Source organism: Lutra lutra, chromosome 13 (genome assembly GCF_902655055.1).
Source record: "Lutra lutra chromosome 13, mLutLut1.2, whole genome shotgun sequence".
NCBI classification, from domain to species: Eukaryota; Metazoa; Chordata; class Mammalia; order Carnivora; family Mustelidae; genus Lutra; species Lutra lutra.
Genome location: NC_062290.1, coordinates 90,462,500 through 90,475,135, shown reverse-complemented (window position 1 = coordinate 90,475,135; position 12,636 = coordinate 90,462,500). Strand labels below are relative to the sequence as shown.

The 12,636-nt window shown below is 53.3% G+C and overlaps 1 protein-coding gene across 2 annotated transcripts in view; it reads right to left on the bottom strand.

The window, feature by feature from the left end:
• Positions 1–1,010: 1,010 nt before the first annotated feature.
• The window catches only part of ABL1 (ABL proto-oncogene 1, non-receptor tyrosine kinase), a 136,284-nt gene continuing 124,658 nt past the window's right edge, over positions 1,011–12,636 (bottom strand). For both annotated transcript variants that reach the window (XM_047699214.1, XM_047699215.1), the window contains exons 7-11: positions 11,261–11,445; positions 8,817–8,969; positions 7,139–7,228; positions 6,679–6,843; positions 1,011–4,631 (exon numbers count right to left, since the gene is read on the bottom strand). In XM_047699214.1, coding sequence (XP_047555170.1) covers positions 2,917–4,631; positions 6,679–6,843; positions 7,139–7,228; positions 8,817–8,969; positions 11,261–11,445 — 2,308 coding nt within the window. In that variant the 3' untranslated portion in view covers positions 1,011–2,916. The remainder of the gene's footprint in view (positions 4,632–6,678; positions 6,844–7,138; positions 7,229–8,816; positions 8,970–11,260; positions 11,446–12,636) is intronic.

Here is a 12,636-nt window from a genome sequence, read left to right as displayed (position 1 = left end):
CCGATGCGGGGCTTGAGCCCAGGACCCTGGGATCATGACCTGAGCTGAAGGCAGAGGCTTTAACCCACTGAGCCACCCAGGTGCCCCTGCGTCTTCTTCACAACTCAAGAGTTGTCCCTTGAGGTGACGCCTCTGACCTGGGAAACAGGGAGAAGGCCTTGCAGCCCCTCGGCGTGCATGCTCCGCGAGGTCCCAGCACCCAGCCCAGGCCGCGTCCTCACCTCCCTGCCTGACGTGCTGCGCCGCGGTGCTGAGCCCCCACTGAGCCGTGCTCCTCACCATGCTTTGCTGAGCAGATCCGGATCCTCTGACAAGTCTGCCGCCTAATAAGTATCATTATCACATAGCGCGACTGACTCCCCTGACTTCCACTTTCCAAGCTGTCAGCTGGCACTAAATGGAGGCCCCAATGGGGAGAATGGCCTCACGGGCCCCCCTCAGTCCCCTTGGTGGGGGGCTGGGAGAGGACACGGCCCGCCGGGTGGCATTTCCATCACCCTGAGGCCAGCACCCCTGCCCCTCCTCCTGTACACAGAGAAATAAGACACGGGGTGCGTGGACCACAGTGAGCAAGGGGTGCTTCGGGGCTGGGGGGGGTGGGGAGCACAGGGGCGGGCTCGCAGGCAGAGGAAAGCACACCTGTGGAGGGACTAACACTTCTAGCCCAGCGGAGTCCGGGATGCCGCCTCCCCACTTCAGTGATGCCGTGACAGCCTGACAGCGGGCACAGCCCTTGGACTCTTCCTTTCCCACACCAGTCAGATGCGGCCCCCTGGTGGCAGAGCCCACCCCCAGGGCTGCCGGCGGAATCAGTGTCAAGGGCACAAGAAAGGCCTGAGACCAGGACCAGGAAGCTGCTCTTGGAAGGTGGAGGAAGATGTGAGATTTGTGCTGCGGACCCACCACCGAGCCTCCGGTCCCCTGCAGGGAAACAGGGACCCCCGTCCCCCCACCACATGCACACCACGGCTCAGAACAACAGGGAGAAAGTACAGACCAGAGCAATCTGCCCGAGTTCTACTGTTGTAAACATTTATTTAAAAAATACTACAGAAAGATGTGGATTCAAAAACCACAGAATCATATACAGAAACAAAACGTACGCGACAAAAAAAAAAAAAAAAGACAACTAGAAGCATTTGAGAAGAGAGAACAGTGGAAAACTATTTACATGTCATTTATAAAAGAGTGTGATATCAAGGTATAAATGTAAAATATAGTGGCAAATCATGTGAACAGAGGCCAGTACCTCATGGAAACACGCAGTTGAGGGAACCCGGGGGGTCCGTTCTGCTTTGTCTGAAAGGCCGCTGGTGGTGTTCGAGCACCTCCCCCAGTCTGCAACACAGTAGGCTGGGGGGGCAAAGAGGTGACGCGCCGTGAGGACAGCATAAGTTGATCCAAACGCAACAGTCTCTACCAGGGAAATAAAATACAAGTCTAGGCGAGGAGCATAAAAACGGGGCCCGTGTGCGGTCACGGTGCGAGGAGGTGTGCACCCCTGGGGGTGCGAGGTGGTCCCTCCCGGGCCTGCCGCGAGGCCCAGGCAGGCGCCTGCCCACTCTTCAGTAGCTGCTCCAGGTCAAGCTCAAGATGGCCCGGGCTTCTGCCCCACGAGCCTGGTCCAGGCCGCCTGGGGAGAGCAGACAAAGGCCTGCTCTTCGAGACACATTCTAGGGCGTCATTTGTTTGCGGTCTTCATCCCTGATGACCCCAGCAAAAACGGGGGGCTACGTGTTGCTCATGGTGATTCAACGGGATGTCTGCCCCTTCGTGCACGGCCAAAAGGGGCTGCTGCTTTGGCTCCACAGTCTTTTCCTCACATGTGCTGGTGGCCGACGGCAGGTCCTGCTGTACCACAGGTGGCTGGGCTGAGGGCGGAGCCACAAAATCCTTCCAGAACTCCAGACAACTAAGGACTGGCTTGTCGCACAGGAAAAGAGCTCTGCATGCATCTACTCTGTCTCAGAGGAGTACAAGGGTGCAGGACGACACTGGTCAGAAATCAAGACCCAGTGCCTCTTTTGGGCACCTGGAAACCTGAAAGGAAGGTGTCCTGGGCCCAAAGCAGCCCTCCCTAGGCCCAGCCCCAGGCCACCTGGGCACCAGCTGTTTACCCCACTGGCCATCGCTCCTGCCTCCTGTCCGCTGGTACTCTGGACTGAGACCCTGCTACTCTTAAGACTCAAGCTTTCCGTCTTGGGTGAGCAGTGCCTGTCACAAGACAGCAAGGCACCGAGAATGGATGCCAAGGACGGTTTCCCACACCATGGGCCCCTTCGGCTTCCCCACCTGTCCCGGGACCCAAAGGCCGGTTGGTTAGCACCCTGTTTAACCCGCCCAAATCAAGAGGTGACCTTCACACAGGGAAACGTGAGGGCCCCAGCGCCCGGCAGTGACGGAGGACAGAGTGACCAGCCTGTAGCACTTTCCAGGATGGAGTTCTGGAAACGCGTCTTCAGGGCAGGAGGCACAGTAAGAGGCATGCATAGGCTCCCTCCACGGGGTAAGTGGAGGGGACAGTTCCTAGGCCTTGGTGACAAGATTCCTGTTCAGGGTACTCGTTCTTGGGGTAAGTGGAGGAGAAGGCAGAGCCAGAGGAGAAAAAAAGAAATACTCATCTGCTTTCCCACCTGGCCCAAACAGCTCAGTTTAAGTCCACAGAGCAGGAACTCCACAGATAGAACTCGGCACAGAGGAGGCTGAGGAGCCCGGGCTGGGGAAGGGGAAAGTGCAGGACAGCTGGCGCAAGACATAGGTAGTAGGGCTGTGTCCCACTGTGACCTTTGGCTCCGTCCGGCAGGCGCTCCCGGGCCAACGTCCCAACTCATGGGTCTCGTGTCAGACACCATGGCAGGTGTGGGGAAGCCCTTAGGCAAGGCCGGTGGCTCCGGCTGCCCGGACGCCTGGCTCCTGCTACCTCTGTACGATGTCACTGATCTCTTTCACGGAGCTGAGGAGTTTGCTGAAGTCCTGAGTGGCCGCCGGGCCGCTGCCTGCTGTCGCCGGGCAGATCTGAAGCTCCCGGAGATTATGCTCCAGTTTGTTGATGGCCTCGCGGAAGGCGAACTTGTTCCTCATTTGCTGGATGGAATCCACATAGCTCACGCAAAACGTGTAGAGGTCCTTGCCGGCTTCCAGCACGGCGCTATGGCTGGCCATCTGCTCAGAGTTCTTGGAGATGGCCAGGCACAGAGCCTCCGTGCCGTCCAGGACCACGCCCTTGGTGATGGTGCCACTGGCGATCCGCTCTGGAGGCTGGCGGGTTTTCCGAAGAGACACACGGGTCGATATGAGCGGGATGAAGGCAGTGGAGGCTGGCTGGTCTCCGGCCAGGGAAGAAGATGCTGATGGCGAGGCGGAGGGGGCGGGAGCTGGGCTGGTTGGGGTCCCTGCCGGCTTGCTGGACTGTGGCTTTGGCATGGACGGAAGCCCAGGCTTTTTGACGCCTTCTCCCAGTGGCCCGGGCTTGACAGCGTCACTGTTCACAGCATCCACAACCACGGCCGCGGCTTTGGCTTTCCCACCAGCGCCGGCCTCCCCCGCTGCTTCCTGGCTCAGGCTCTGAGAGGGCTTCCCGGCTTTCCCAGCGGAGGCCGGTGGCGGGGGCGGCGGGACAGGCTTGAGCTTGGACAGCTTCCCCTTGTCTCTCCCTGGGGACTCGGAAGAGGGCTTGTGCCTCCTCGCTCTGGGCTCTTCGGTGGGGGCCTTGCCGGCCCCCCCAGATGCTCCTGGCCCTGCTCTGCTGGTGGCGGGCACTGGCTCAGCTGCGACAAGTGTCCCCAAGGCACCAGACTTCCCGACCTCATCCTTGTGGAGAAGGCCAGAGGAAGGAGTCCCCGCGACCTGCCTGCGGAGGAGTTTTGGAGTCAAACTGGGAGGGCTGGAGCCTGGGCTGGACTCCCCGGCGTCTCGGAAGACCTCATCCGCTGCGTCCTCAGTCTTTTTCACCAGCCTGGGTGGGGGAGTCACCGTGCCTCTGGTCACCTGGTCGGACCTGTTCTCACTTGCCCGCTTCCGAGGCAGAGCTGGCTTCTCGCTTTTGTGCCCTCCAAATGTGGACGAGTCGAACTGCCTCCCCGTGGACTGCAGATCGCGTGGCAGTGTGACAGACCTCCACTCTGTGTCCTTCGCCCCGTGGGGCACGCAGGAGGCAGAGCAGGACCTGAGGAAGCGCTTGCTGGAGCTGCTGCCACTCTCCTCCTCGCTGGCTGCTAGGCGGCTGCTGGTCAGTGTACTGGACTTTTTCCACAGGTGGGGAGACCGGAAGCCTGCACCTCCTGATTCCCGGAAGGCTCCGTTGGGGACACCAGCCCTGCTGCTGGGTTTTGGGGACTTGGCTGGCTCGGCCGCGTCCGAGGGTGTGAGGACTGGCGCCCCATTGCTGGTTTCTCGGCCCTCTTCCTCGCTGGTCGCCTTGCGCTCGGGCTGGCCGTCCATCTCCCGGAAGGAGCTGCTGCGTTTCGGAGGGGCCGGGGCTGTTTTCTTCTTCTTCTTGATCAAGGCACTGAACAAGTTGGTCTTTTTGTCTTTGGGGAGAAGGCGCTCATCTTCATTTAGGCCACCATCCTGGGGACCTCGTTCTTTTCGAGGGAGTAGTGGAGACACAGGAGGCTCGTGGTCTAGAGGCTCTGAAACACAGTGGGGAGAGTTTTAATGCCTCCAGACCAGAGGCTTCTTCGTCGAGGGGAACCTGCGGCTGGACCTGTTCTCTACAGAGGAGCAGCCAAGGGTCTGGGCTCTGGTAGGCCTGCTCGTGAGCGCCGGCTCTGCCATTCCCCAGCCTGGGCCTGGGCCAGGGGCACCTCCGCGTGCACCCTCAGCTCTCACGTATGAAATGAGAAGAGAGCGCACCCGCAGTGTCGTGGAGCGAACGGAATGCAGTGAGCGTAAAGCGTTCATCCCAGCTACTGGCATGTAATCTCTCACTGCTGTCACCACTGTTAATGTCATCAGGAAAAGCGTCTCTTTTCCCTAAGGACGGCAGCACAGAAAGCTGGGCCCCTCATCACTGCCCCGGGGCTTCCTTGATAGCACAGAGTCCCCCAGTACCACTCCCTAGCACATAAAAACCATGACAGGGCTGAGCAAAGGGTCAAGCCCCGGGCCTCTTGGACTTGCCATTTGAGGTCCTAGGAGGTGAGGTCCGAAGGGAAGGGGCCGTGCACCACGGTGACAATGGGCTACTATGCTTGGCGAACAAGGAGTGACCTTTACACATTTTTAAATGGGCATTCTTTATATATGAATAATAGCTCCCAAGAAATCTTTCTGGCGTTGCCAAGCTCCTGGATGGTGAATGACAGACTTCTCCCTCCGAGGGCAGCTGGGAGGAGCGGCTTTCTGTCAGCACCCAGAGGACGTCTAAAACTGGAGCAGAGGTACAAGGGGGCACCTGTCAGAACACCAGGGGGCACAGAGGACACCTGACTCAGGATGCTGAGGACCTCCAAAACTTTAATCCAGCAGAAGTTGGAAGAACATGAAATCCTAATGAATTATGCACAGCTCTAGTTCAATGCTGAACAGCTAATTGACACTCTCGGCTCACCACGAGATTACGTATCAAAACACCCCTCAGATGAATACTGATGGGCATAAATGAACATGATTGCTTATCACTGGGCTTTTAATAAGCCTGAAGTTCCCACAGTGGCCTCTCCCCATCCCCACTGCTCAACTACCTAAAATCATGACAATGAACAGAAGGACACAGGCCGAGCTTCTAGAGAGTCTATGGCCACGGGCTTCAGAGTGGGTGAGCAAGACAATCGGGGGTGTGGAAAGAAAACACTGACTTTTTAACGTAAACCTTCTAAGCGTACATTTCTGTTGTATTTTATAAAACACGTGTCTGGGCACAGTACACGTACACACCTAGACTCATGTGCGACTTTTTTTTGTTTTTTAACTAATATGGGTACACGGTAAGAAGTATTTGGGAATCGTGCTATGGCTAAACATCTCATTGTTCTGGCTTTGTCCTGCCCCTTCCCACTCACTCATCAGTGGTCCATGAGAGCATCCCCTAGGAGCCTCTACAAACCCGGATTCTGGGGGTTCTGCTGGGAGAGCGGCAGCTGCTGCACCAGAGCAGCCGAACTCAAAGGACAGCAGGGCATGGGGGATGGGGGAGCACAGGTCGGTGCTGGCGGGTGTTACTCCTCCTGACACCCGGAGACCCCCGGGCACCACTCCCACCTCCCCCAAGTGGCTAGGGAACGGGGGCCGATAGTCTTTTCTCAGAGACCACGTGTGGACACCGGCGCTGCGCTGCGGGTGTCCCCTGGCTCCGTCAGTTCTAGGGAGCTTTCATTCTGCACTTCGCAACGAGCTGCTCTTCGTTTGGTTCAATATTTATTATTGTTCCGGCGCCCGCAAGAGCAACCACCAATACTGTGAATAATACATGAAAAGGCGGGTTTGTTCTCAGTCGGCTTCATAAGCACCTGTGCCCACCTGACCAGAGTAACTGCTGAAGCCGACGGTTCCTAAGGACTCCCAGAAGGAGGGGCAGGACGCCGTGTGGGGAGGAGAGCCTTCCTCTTTTCAAAGCTGGATCACTAACGAGGAACTTGCCTGCCCTTCTGTGCAGGCTCCCTCACTGCTTCCCATCTGCCTGTACTGGCCCTGAGGGTGTGGACACCCTTGGGTGTCTGTTGGGGGCAGGGGACGTACCGGTCTCTCCCGGGCCCCTGGAGTGGGGCATCTCAGGCACCTCAGTGGGGTCCTTGTGTTCTGCAGCTCTCCTGGAGGTTCTGGTCTTGGTGGGCAGCTCCGGGGCCTGCAGCAAAGTACTCGCAACCCCTCGCACACCTTTCTTCCCCAGTTCCTTTTCCACTTCTATGAACAAAATCCAAACCAAAAATCAGCAGCCATCAGTAATGGTGTCAGTTTGGTATGCTGGTGTTTTCTGTCTTTTCTTCCCTCTTGAGTAAGAGTGCTCATTCATGCACAGTTACAGAAGAGATATAGATGCTGAGAAAATCACACTCGGTACTTCTCAGAGTCCGGCATGGCTGCAAGACAGCTCCACGCCCAACACCTCTGCCCAGCTCTCTGGTCTCAGAGAACTCGCTGTCCCTTCCATTCCAACCTCTCACTCCACTGCAGGCACCCCCAGGAATGGGCACTTTACCATCTGATATGCTGGATTCCTGGAACATCGTCTCAAAGGCTTGGTGGATTTCAGCAAAGGATGGCCGGTCGGAGGGATTCCACTGCCAACCTGGACAGACGAAACATAGTCAGACCATGCATGAGGCCCTGCTAATAAGTGGGGGTCTAGCAGTTCTCAAGGAAAGTCTGGTAATGAAAGAAGCACCCCAGGGGTGCCCGGGAGGCTCAGATACGGGTCTGCCTTTGGCTCAGGTCATGATCTCAGGGGCCCGGGATTGAGCCCCATGTCTGGCTCTCTGCTCAGCAGGAAGTCTGCTTCTCCTTCTCCCTCTGCCCCTCCCACTTGTGCTCTCTCAAATCTTAAAAAAACAAACAAACAAACAAAAAAAACAAAAAAAAAAAACCCAATCCTGCTAACCATGTTTTGCTGTGACAAGTTAAAGTGACAAATGTCACTGTGTCCTATTACAGACATTAAGAATTCAAAAAGACTTTAGATATTGGCAGGAATATGGATTGTAAAGCCCCAGAGATGTGACAGCAAGAACTACATTTATAAGCCTTTTCCTCAGTCCCATTCTTAACAAGTGCAGAGAATCACTAAGTCAAATGGCTTGCTTTCTAGTTCACCCTTACTTCTGGGTTATCAAAGTCTGAACTCATCAGTAAAGAAATGTTAATTAAGACAAAATTAACACGAGGATTTTTTTTTTAAAGCAGGCTCCATGCCCAGTGTGGAGCCCAATGTGAGACTTAAACTCAGGACCCTGACATCACACCTGAGCTGAGATCAAGAGTTGGATGCTTAACCACCTGAGCCACTCAGGTGCCCCAAGATTACTGTGAGGATTAGGGACTGACGAAGCCCCATGTTGGTGAGAACACAGTTACTCTCCTACACTTCTGGTGGGAGAAATGGTACCTTTTTTGCGGGGGGCGGGAACCTTTCCTGGAAAACAATTTGGTAAAATCTATCAAAATTTAAAATGCAAATAGCCCTCTGAACCAATGGTTCAACTTTGGTTTTATTTGGTTTATTTTAGAAATACCAGCATAATGCACAGAGGTATACATATAAGGGGGCTCATCCTTGCTTTCCTAGTAATGGCAAAAGCCAAACAAATATGTAAAACAACCAAATGTCTACCAAAATGGTTCTAGGTGAATGAATAAGTCATTTAATGGGAAGTTAAACAACTATATAAAAATAAGGGGGCGGGGAGAGGGAGAGAGACCTTTGAAATGCGGACCAAAAGATATGCCTGTCATACAGCTATGTGCAAAAAAAGTTGAGGGAATGATCTTATATAAATATATACCTAATAAAACCAACTAGCTAAACGTCACCCAGAGCATTTGCCCACTACAGCAGAATATTTGAAGGTAGGGCCCAGGAATTTGTATTTATTAATAAGAAATCCAAGTTTGGAATCCATCAATCCCATTTTTGCATTAAAAAGAAACAAACAAACAAAAACCCCTCCCATGTAATCGCTACATATAAACAATGTGTACAGAAGCGTGAGGACAGTCTGGGTGAGTATGTACCTAACCGCCACACTGGCTGCTTCTGGAGAAAGTGGATCAAGAAAGGCAGGGAAGGAAGGGGAACACTCTCACTGTGGGCACACACTCCTGCACGGTCACTTCTCACAGAGCCCACACAGAACTCTGAGAACTGGCTGGGGAAGGCTCACATGCTCGCATGAGTTCGTAGACCTTCTCTGGGCAGCCTTCTGGGCGCTCCATGCGATAGTCCTTCTCCAGCAGCTCATACACTTGGGACAGGTCAATTCCTGGGTAAGGTGACATGCCGTAGGTGGCAATTTCCCAAAGTAATACTCCAAAAGCTACGAGAAAAAGAGACAAAGCTTGTTGAAGATGTATGAAATTTAACTATCCTGCACTTAAAACTGGTTAAACCTAGGTAGTGCACATGAGAATTCCGCCCTCAGAAGCAGCCCAGGGACATCCTGCCAGGCTCTTAATGACCAACAGCCCAGGACAGAATGAGACGTTCCGTTAACACCCTCCCCACTCCACAACGAGCTGAATGGGGGGAAGAAACTGGGTTGATCAGCCCCGCCAGTGTCTCTGAGGTAATGGGACCACCTTGCTGGGATTTACGGTGGAGGACACCGGCGGCTGGAAGTCAAGAGGCCATTTCTACTCCTAGCTCTGAGATCGGCTAGCTAAGTGTCTAAGCCAAGCCACCTCTCCTCTCTCGTGTACAGTATCCTCTCCAAGGCCCTTTCTAACTCCAAACAGTTCATAAAAATCATGTAAAATTGGGGCACCTGGGCGGCATAGTTGGTTAAACAAAGGACTCTTGACTTCAGTCCAGATTAGGATCGCAGGGCCATGAGATTGAGCCCTGTGTGGGCCTCCACGCTCAGTATGGAGTCTGCGTGGGATTCTCTCCCTCTGCCCCTTCCCCCACTGGCGCACATGTGCATGCTCTCTCTAGAAATAAGTAAAGTCTTTAAAAAGATATTTGAAAGTTCTGAAAGCCCAGATTATACCCTGAAATTCCAGATCTCATTAAAGGGACCAGGACTCCTTGGAGAAATGGGTGATTCAGGTCCAGGACACGGAACGGACCTGGCATATCTTTATGGCCCCAGACGGACACTGTTAAAAGACTACGAGGGTTTTGTTAAAAGGACCAGGAGCGATCTGCAGTCCCGCTGGCCAAGCAAGAGACAGAGTATCAAGAAGGAAAAGAACTGCAGTGGGTTAAAACATACTCAACCGTGTCACATCTATATATTATATACACCTATATCATAATAGTGTCACAAAAGAAAAAAACCCCAAAATCTACTTGGTCACCACTGGAAGGCATTAAAAAACCAACTTGTCTGTGTGAACACGGGTGAACCACAGCAAGGAAGCGAACAACGATGCTGCTTTTCCCAAATGAACTGCTCCCCCAAGTAACCAAACAGTAGAGGAGGGTTTCTTCTTACAGAAGCGCCGAGCTAACGGGTGAATGAGGAGTGGCAGAATTAGAGCAGCACCACTTGGCAACCCCTAACAGATCAGCGGATCTAGGCACTGGGTATCAGGAGCTGTAAAATCACACGGGAGCGATAATGGAGCCCAGCGCTGGCTTGATTAAACAGCACACGATGGCGCATGACGCCGTCCTGCTGAAAGAAGTCAGACCCGAGGATGACCCGGCGGACCAGACACAGCTGCGCACGTACCAAGAGTACGGAAGACAGAGGAACAGCACGGGGTGCGATGTGGGAGACGTGGAAGGACACAGGAGGGGGTTTCTTTAACAAACAGACAGCAAAGGCCGTGGAAAGACGGAGTGGGAGCTTAGAGACCGGACAGCACAGAGGGCGCGCCGACCGCCTGCCTGGTGTGAACAGTGCTCAGATCTCAGCTCAAGCAGCCGGGAGAAGTAGGACTTTTATGACTCAGCTGGAAATGCAAACGCTGACTGCATCGTGATACTCAGGAATTACTGTCAATATGGGGAGGAGGGGCACTGTGGCTACAAGAATAAAGAGCCATCTTTGAGAGACTCCTACTGAAATATTTATGAACAAAATCATACGCTATCTGGGGTTGCTTCAAAACCATCAGGGGTGGGGACAGAGTCAAGGCTGCAGGAGAACCACAACTGACGGCCAGGAAGGGAGGTGATGTGTGCACGGGGCCCATGGTGCAACTCCGCCTTCTTCAGTGGATGCTTACGACCTGCCACAATAAGAAGTTCTCGAACAAAACATCCAAGTACTAGCACATGAAGCTCCCAAGGGCAATAATCTATTTAAAGCCCAAACCAAACTACAGAGCATTCCCTGCTCAGAGGACCCTGTGTGCCTGCAGGGCCGGCTAACTGCCCCTGCAAACCCACGGAGCACGCTTTGGATGAAGGCGGTAAATTAGCGGGGAGAAAAAAAGTTAAGCTGAATTATTTTGGAAGAAAACACTGGCTTTTACTTCACCTTGGAGAGAAAATAGGAGTAAAGACTATAAAGTGAGAAAAAAATAAAAAATTCAGTAATAAAGGAAAAGAAGTGAAGGAGCAAGAAAGAGGCAGAGAAAAGGCAAGGGGAGTGAGGACAACAGGAGACAGAGCCCGCCCTGGCGGGGAGGGCTGACCAGGAGCAGCAGCAGCCCTTACCCCAGACGTCGGACTTGATGGAGAACTTGTTGTAGGCCAGGCTTTCTGGCGCTGTCCACTTGATCGGGAACTTGGCCCCGGCATGGGCTGTGTAGGTATCCCCGGTCATTAACCTGCTCAGGCCGAAGTCAGCTACCTTCACCAAGTGGTTCTCCCCTACCAGGCAGTTTCGGGCAGCAAGATCTCTGGGAAAAGAAAGCATTTATCCGTGAGTGAGGCCAGCTTTCCCGGCTTCACCAATCCATCACCAGTGATTGAAGGCGCACTCCTGACAACAGGGTCCAGTCCCTTGAGGAACACGTGTGAGTACCCCACCGGGAGCAGGGCTCATCCCTCACATCCACCTGAGCTCCCACCAAGGTGAGAGGTGCAAGTTCATCACCCTGGGCCACCGTTACCCTCATCCTTAAATGAAGCTGATCACGGCAGCGCCTACTTCTTAGGGCTGTGGTGAGTGGTTGTGAGTTAATACGTAAAGTGCTTCCACTCATGCCTGCACATCTGTGGTCACCAAGGGTCTGCCTGGTTAGGAAAGCTCTACACCAGGCAAGGAGAACAAAGGCATCAGCCAATCCTCAACTTCCATCGGATGGAGTCTCCACTGGGCCCATCAGACTTGATAAAGGACAAAATAAAATAAAGCCCACAATTTGTGGAGCATAAGAAATAACATGGAGGACATGGGGAGATGGAGAGGAAACGGGAGTTGAGGGAAATTAGAGGGGGAGATGAACCATGAGAGACTATGGACTCTGAAAAACAATCTGAGGGTTTTGAAGGGGAGGGGTGGCAGTGGGTATTATGGAGGGCATGTATTGTATGGAGCACTGGGTGTGGTGCATAAACAATGAATTCTCATATACTGAAAAGAAATTTAAAAAATTAAAAATTAAAAAAAATAAAGCCCACAGCATTTCCTCCCAAATTGTGTTTCACACTCTCCTATTTCCTCCTGATGCTTATCCGGACGTATCCTACAAATTCTCTTCAGTATAATCAGCTTCCTCTCGCCTCCTGATTGTCCCAGGGAGGTGGGAGTCTGGTATCTGGTCCATGGACTCTAACCATGAAATCACAAGGCAAAATGGAACGGAGGAATGAGAAGAGGCAGCACATTCAGGCGATGTCTGCCTAAGATAGCCTGATCACCAGCAATCAGGGGGAAATTAAACGCAGACTTGTGCCTAATAGGATTTTGGTAAAGCATTTTAAGTTCATGAAATGAAAAAGGAGCGGATCTAGCCATGCAAAGCAAACCAGAAGTCAAGAAATCTCAATTTGCAGCCTCAGAGGGTTCACCTTCTTGAGTGACAGGAGCACGTGAATCAGGCTCTCATGCAGCACCAGAAAGCTGTCTTACAAGAAACGGCCAGCCT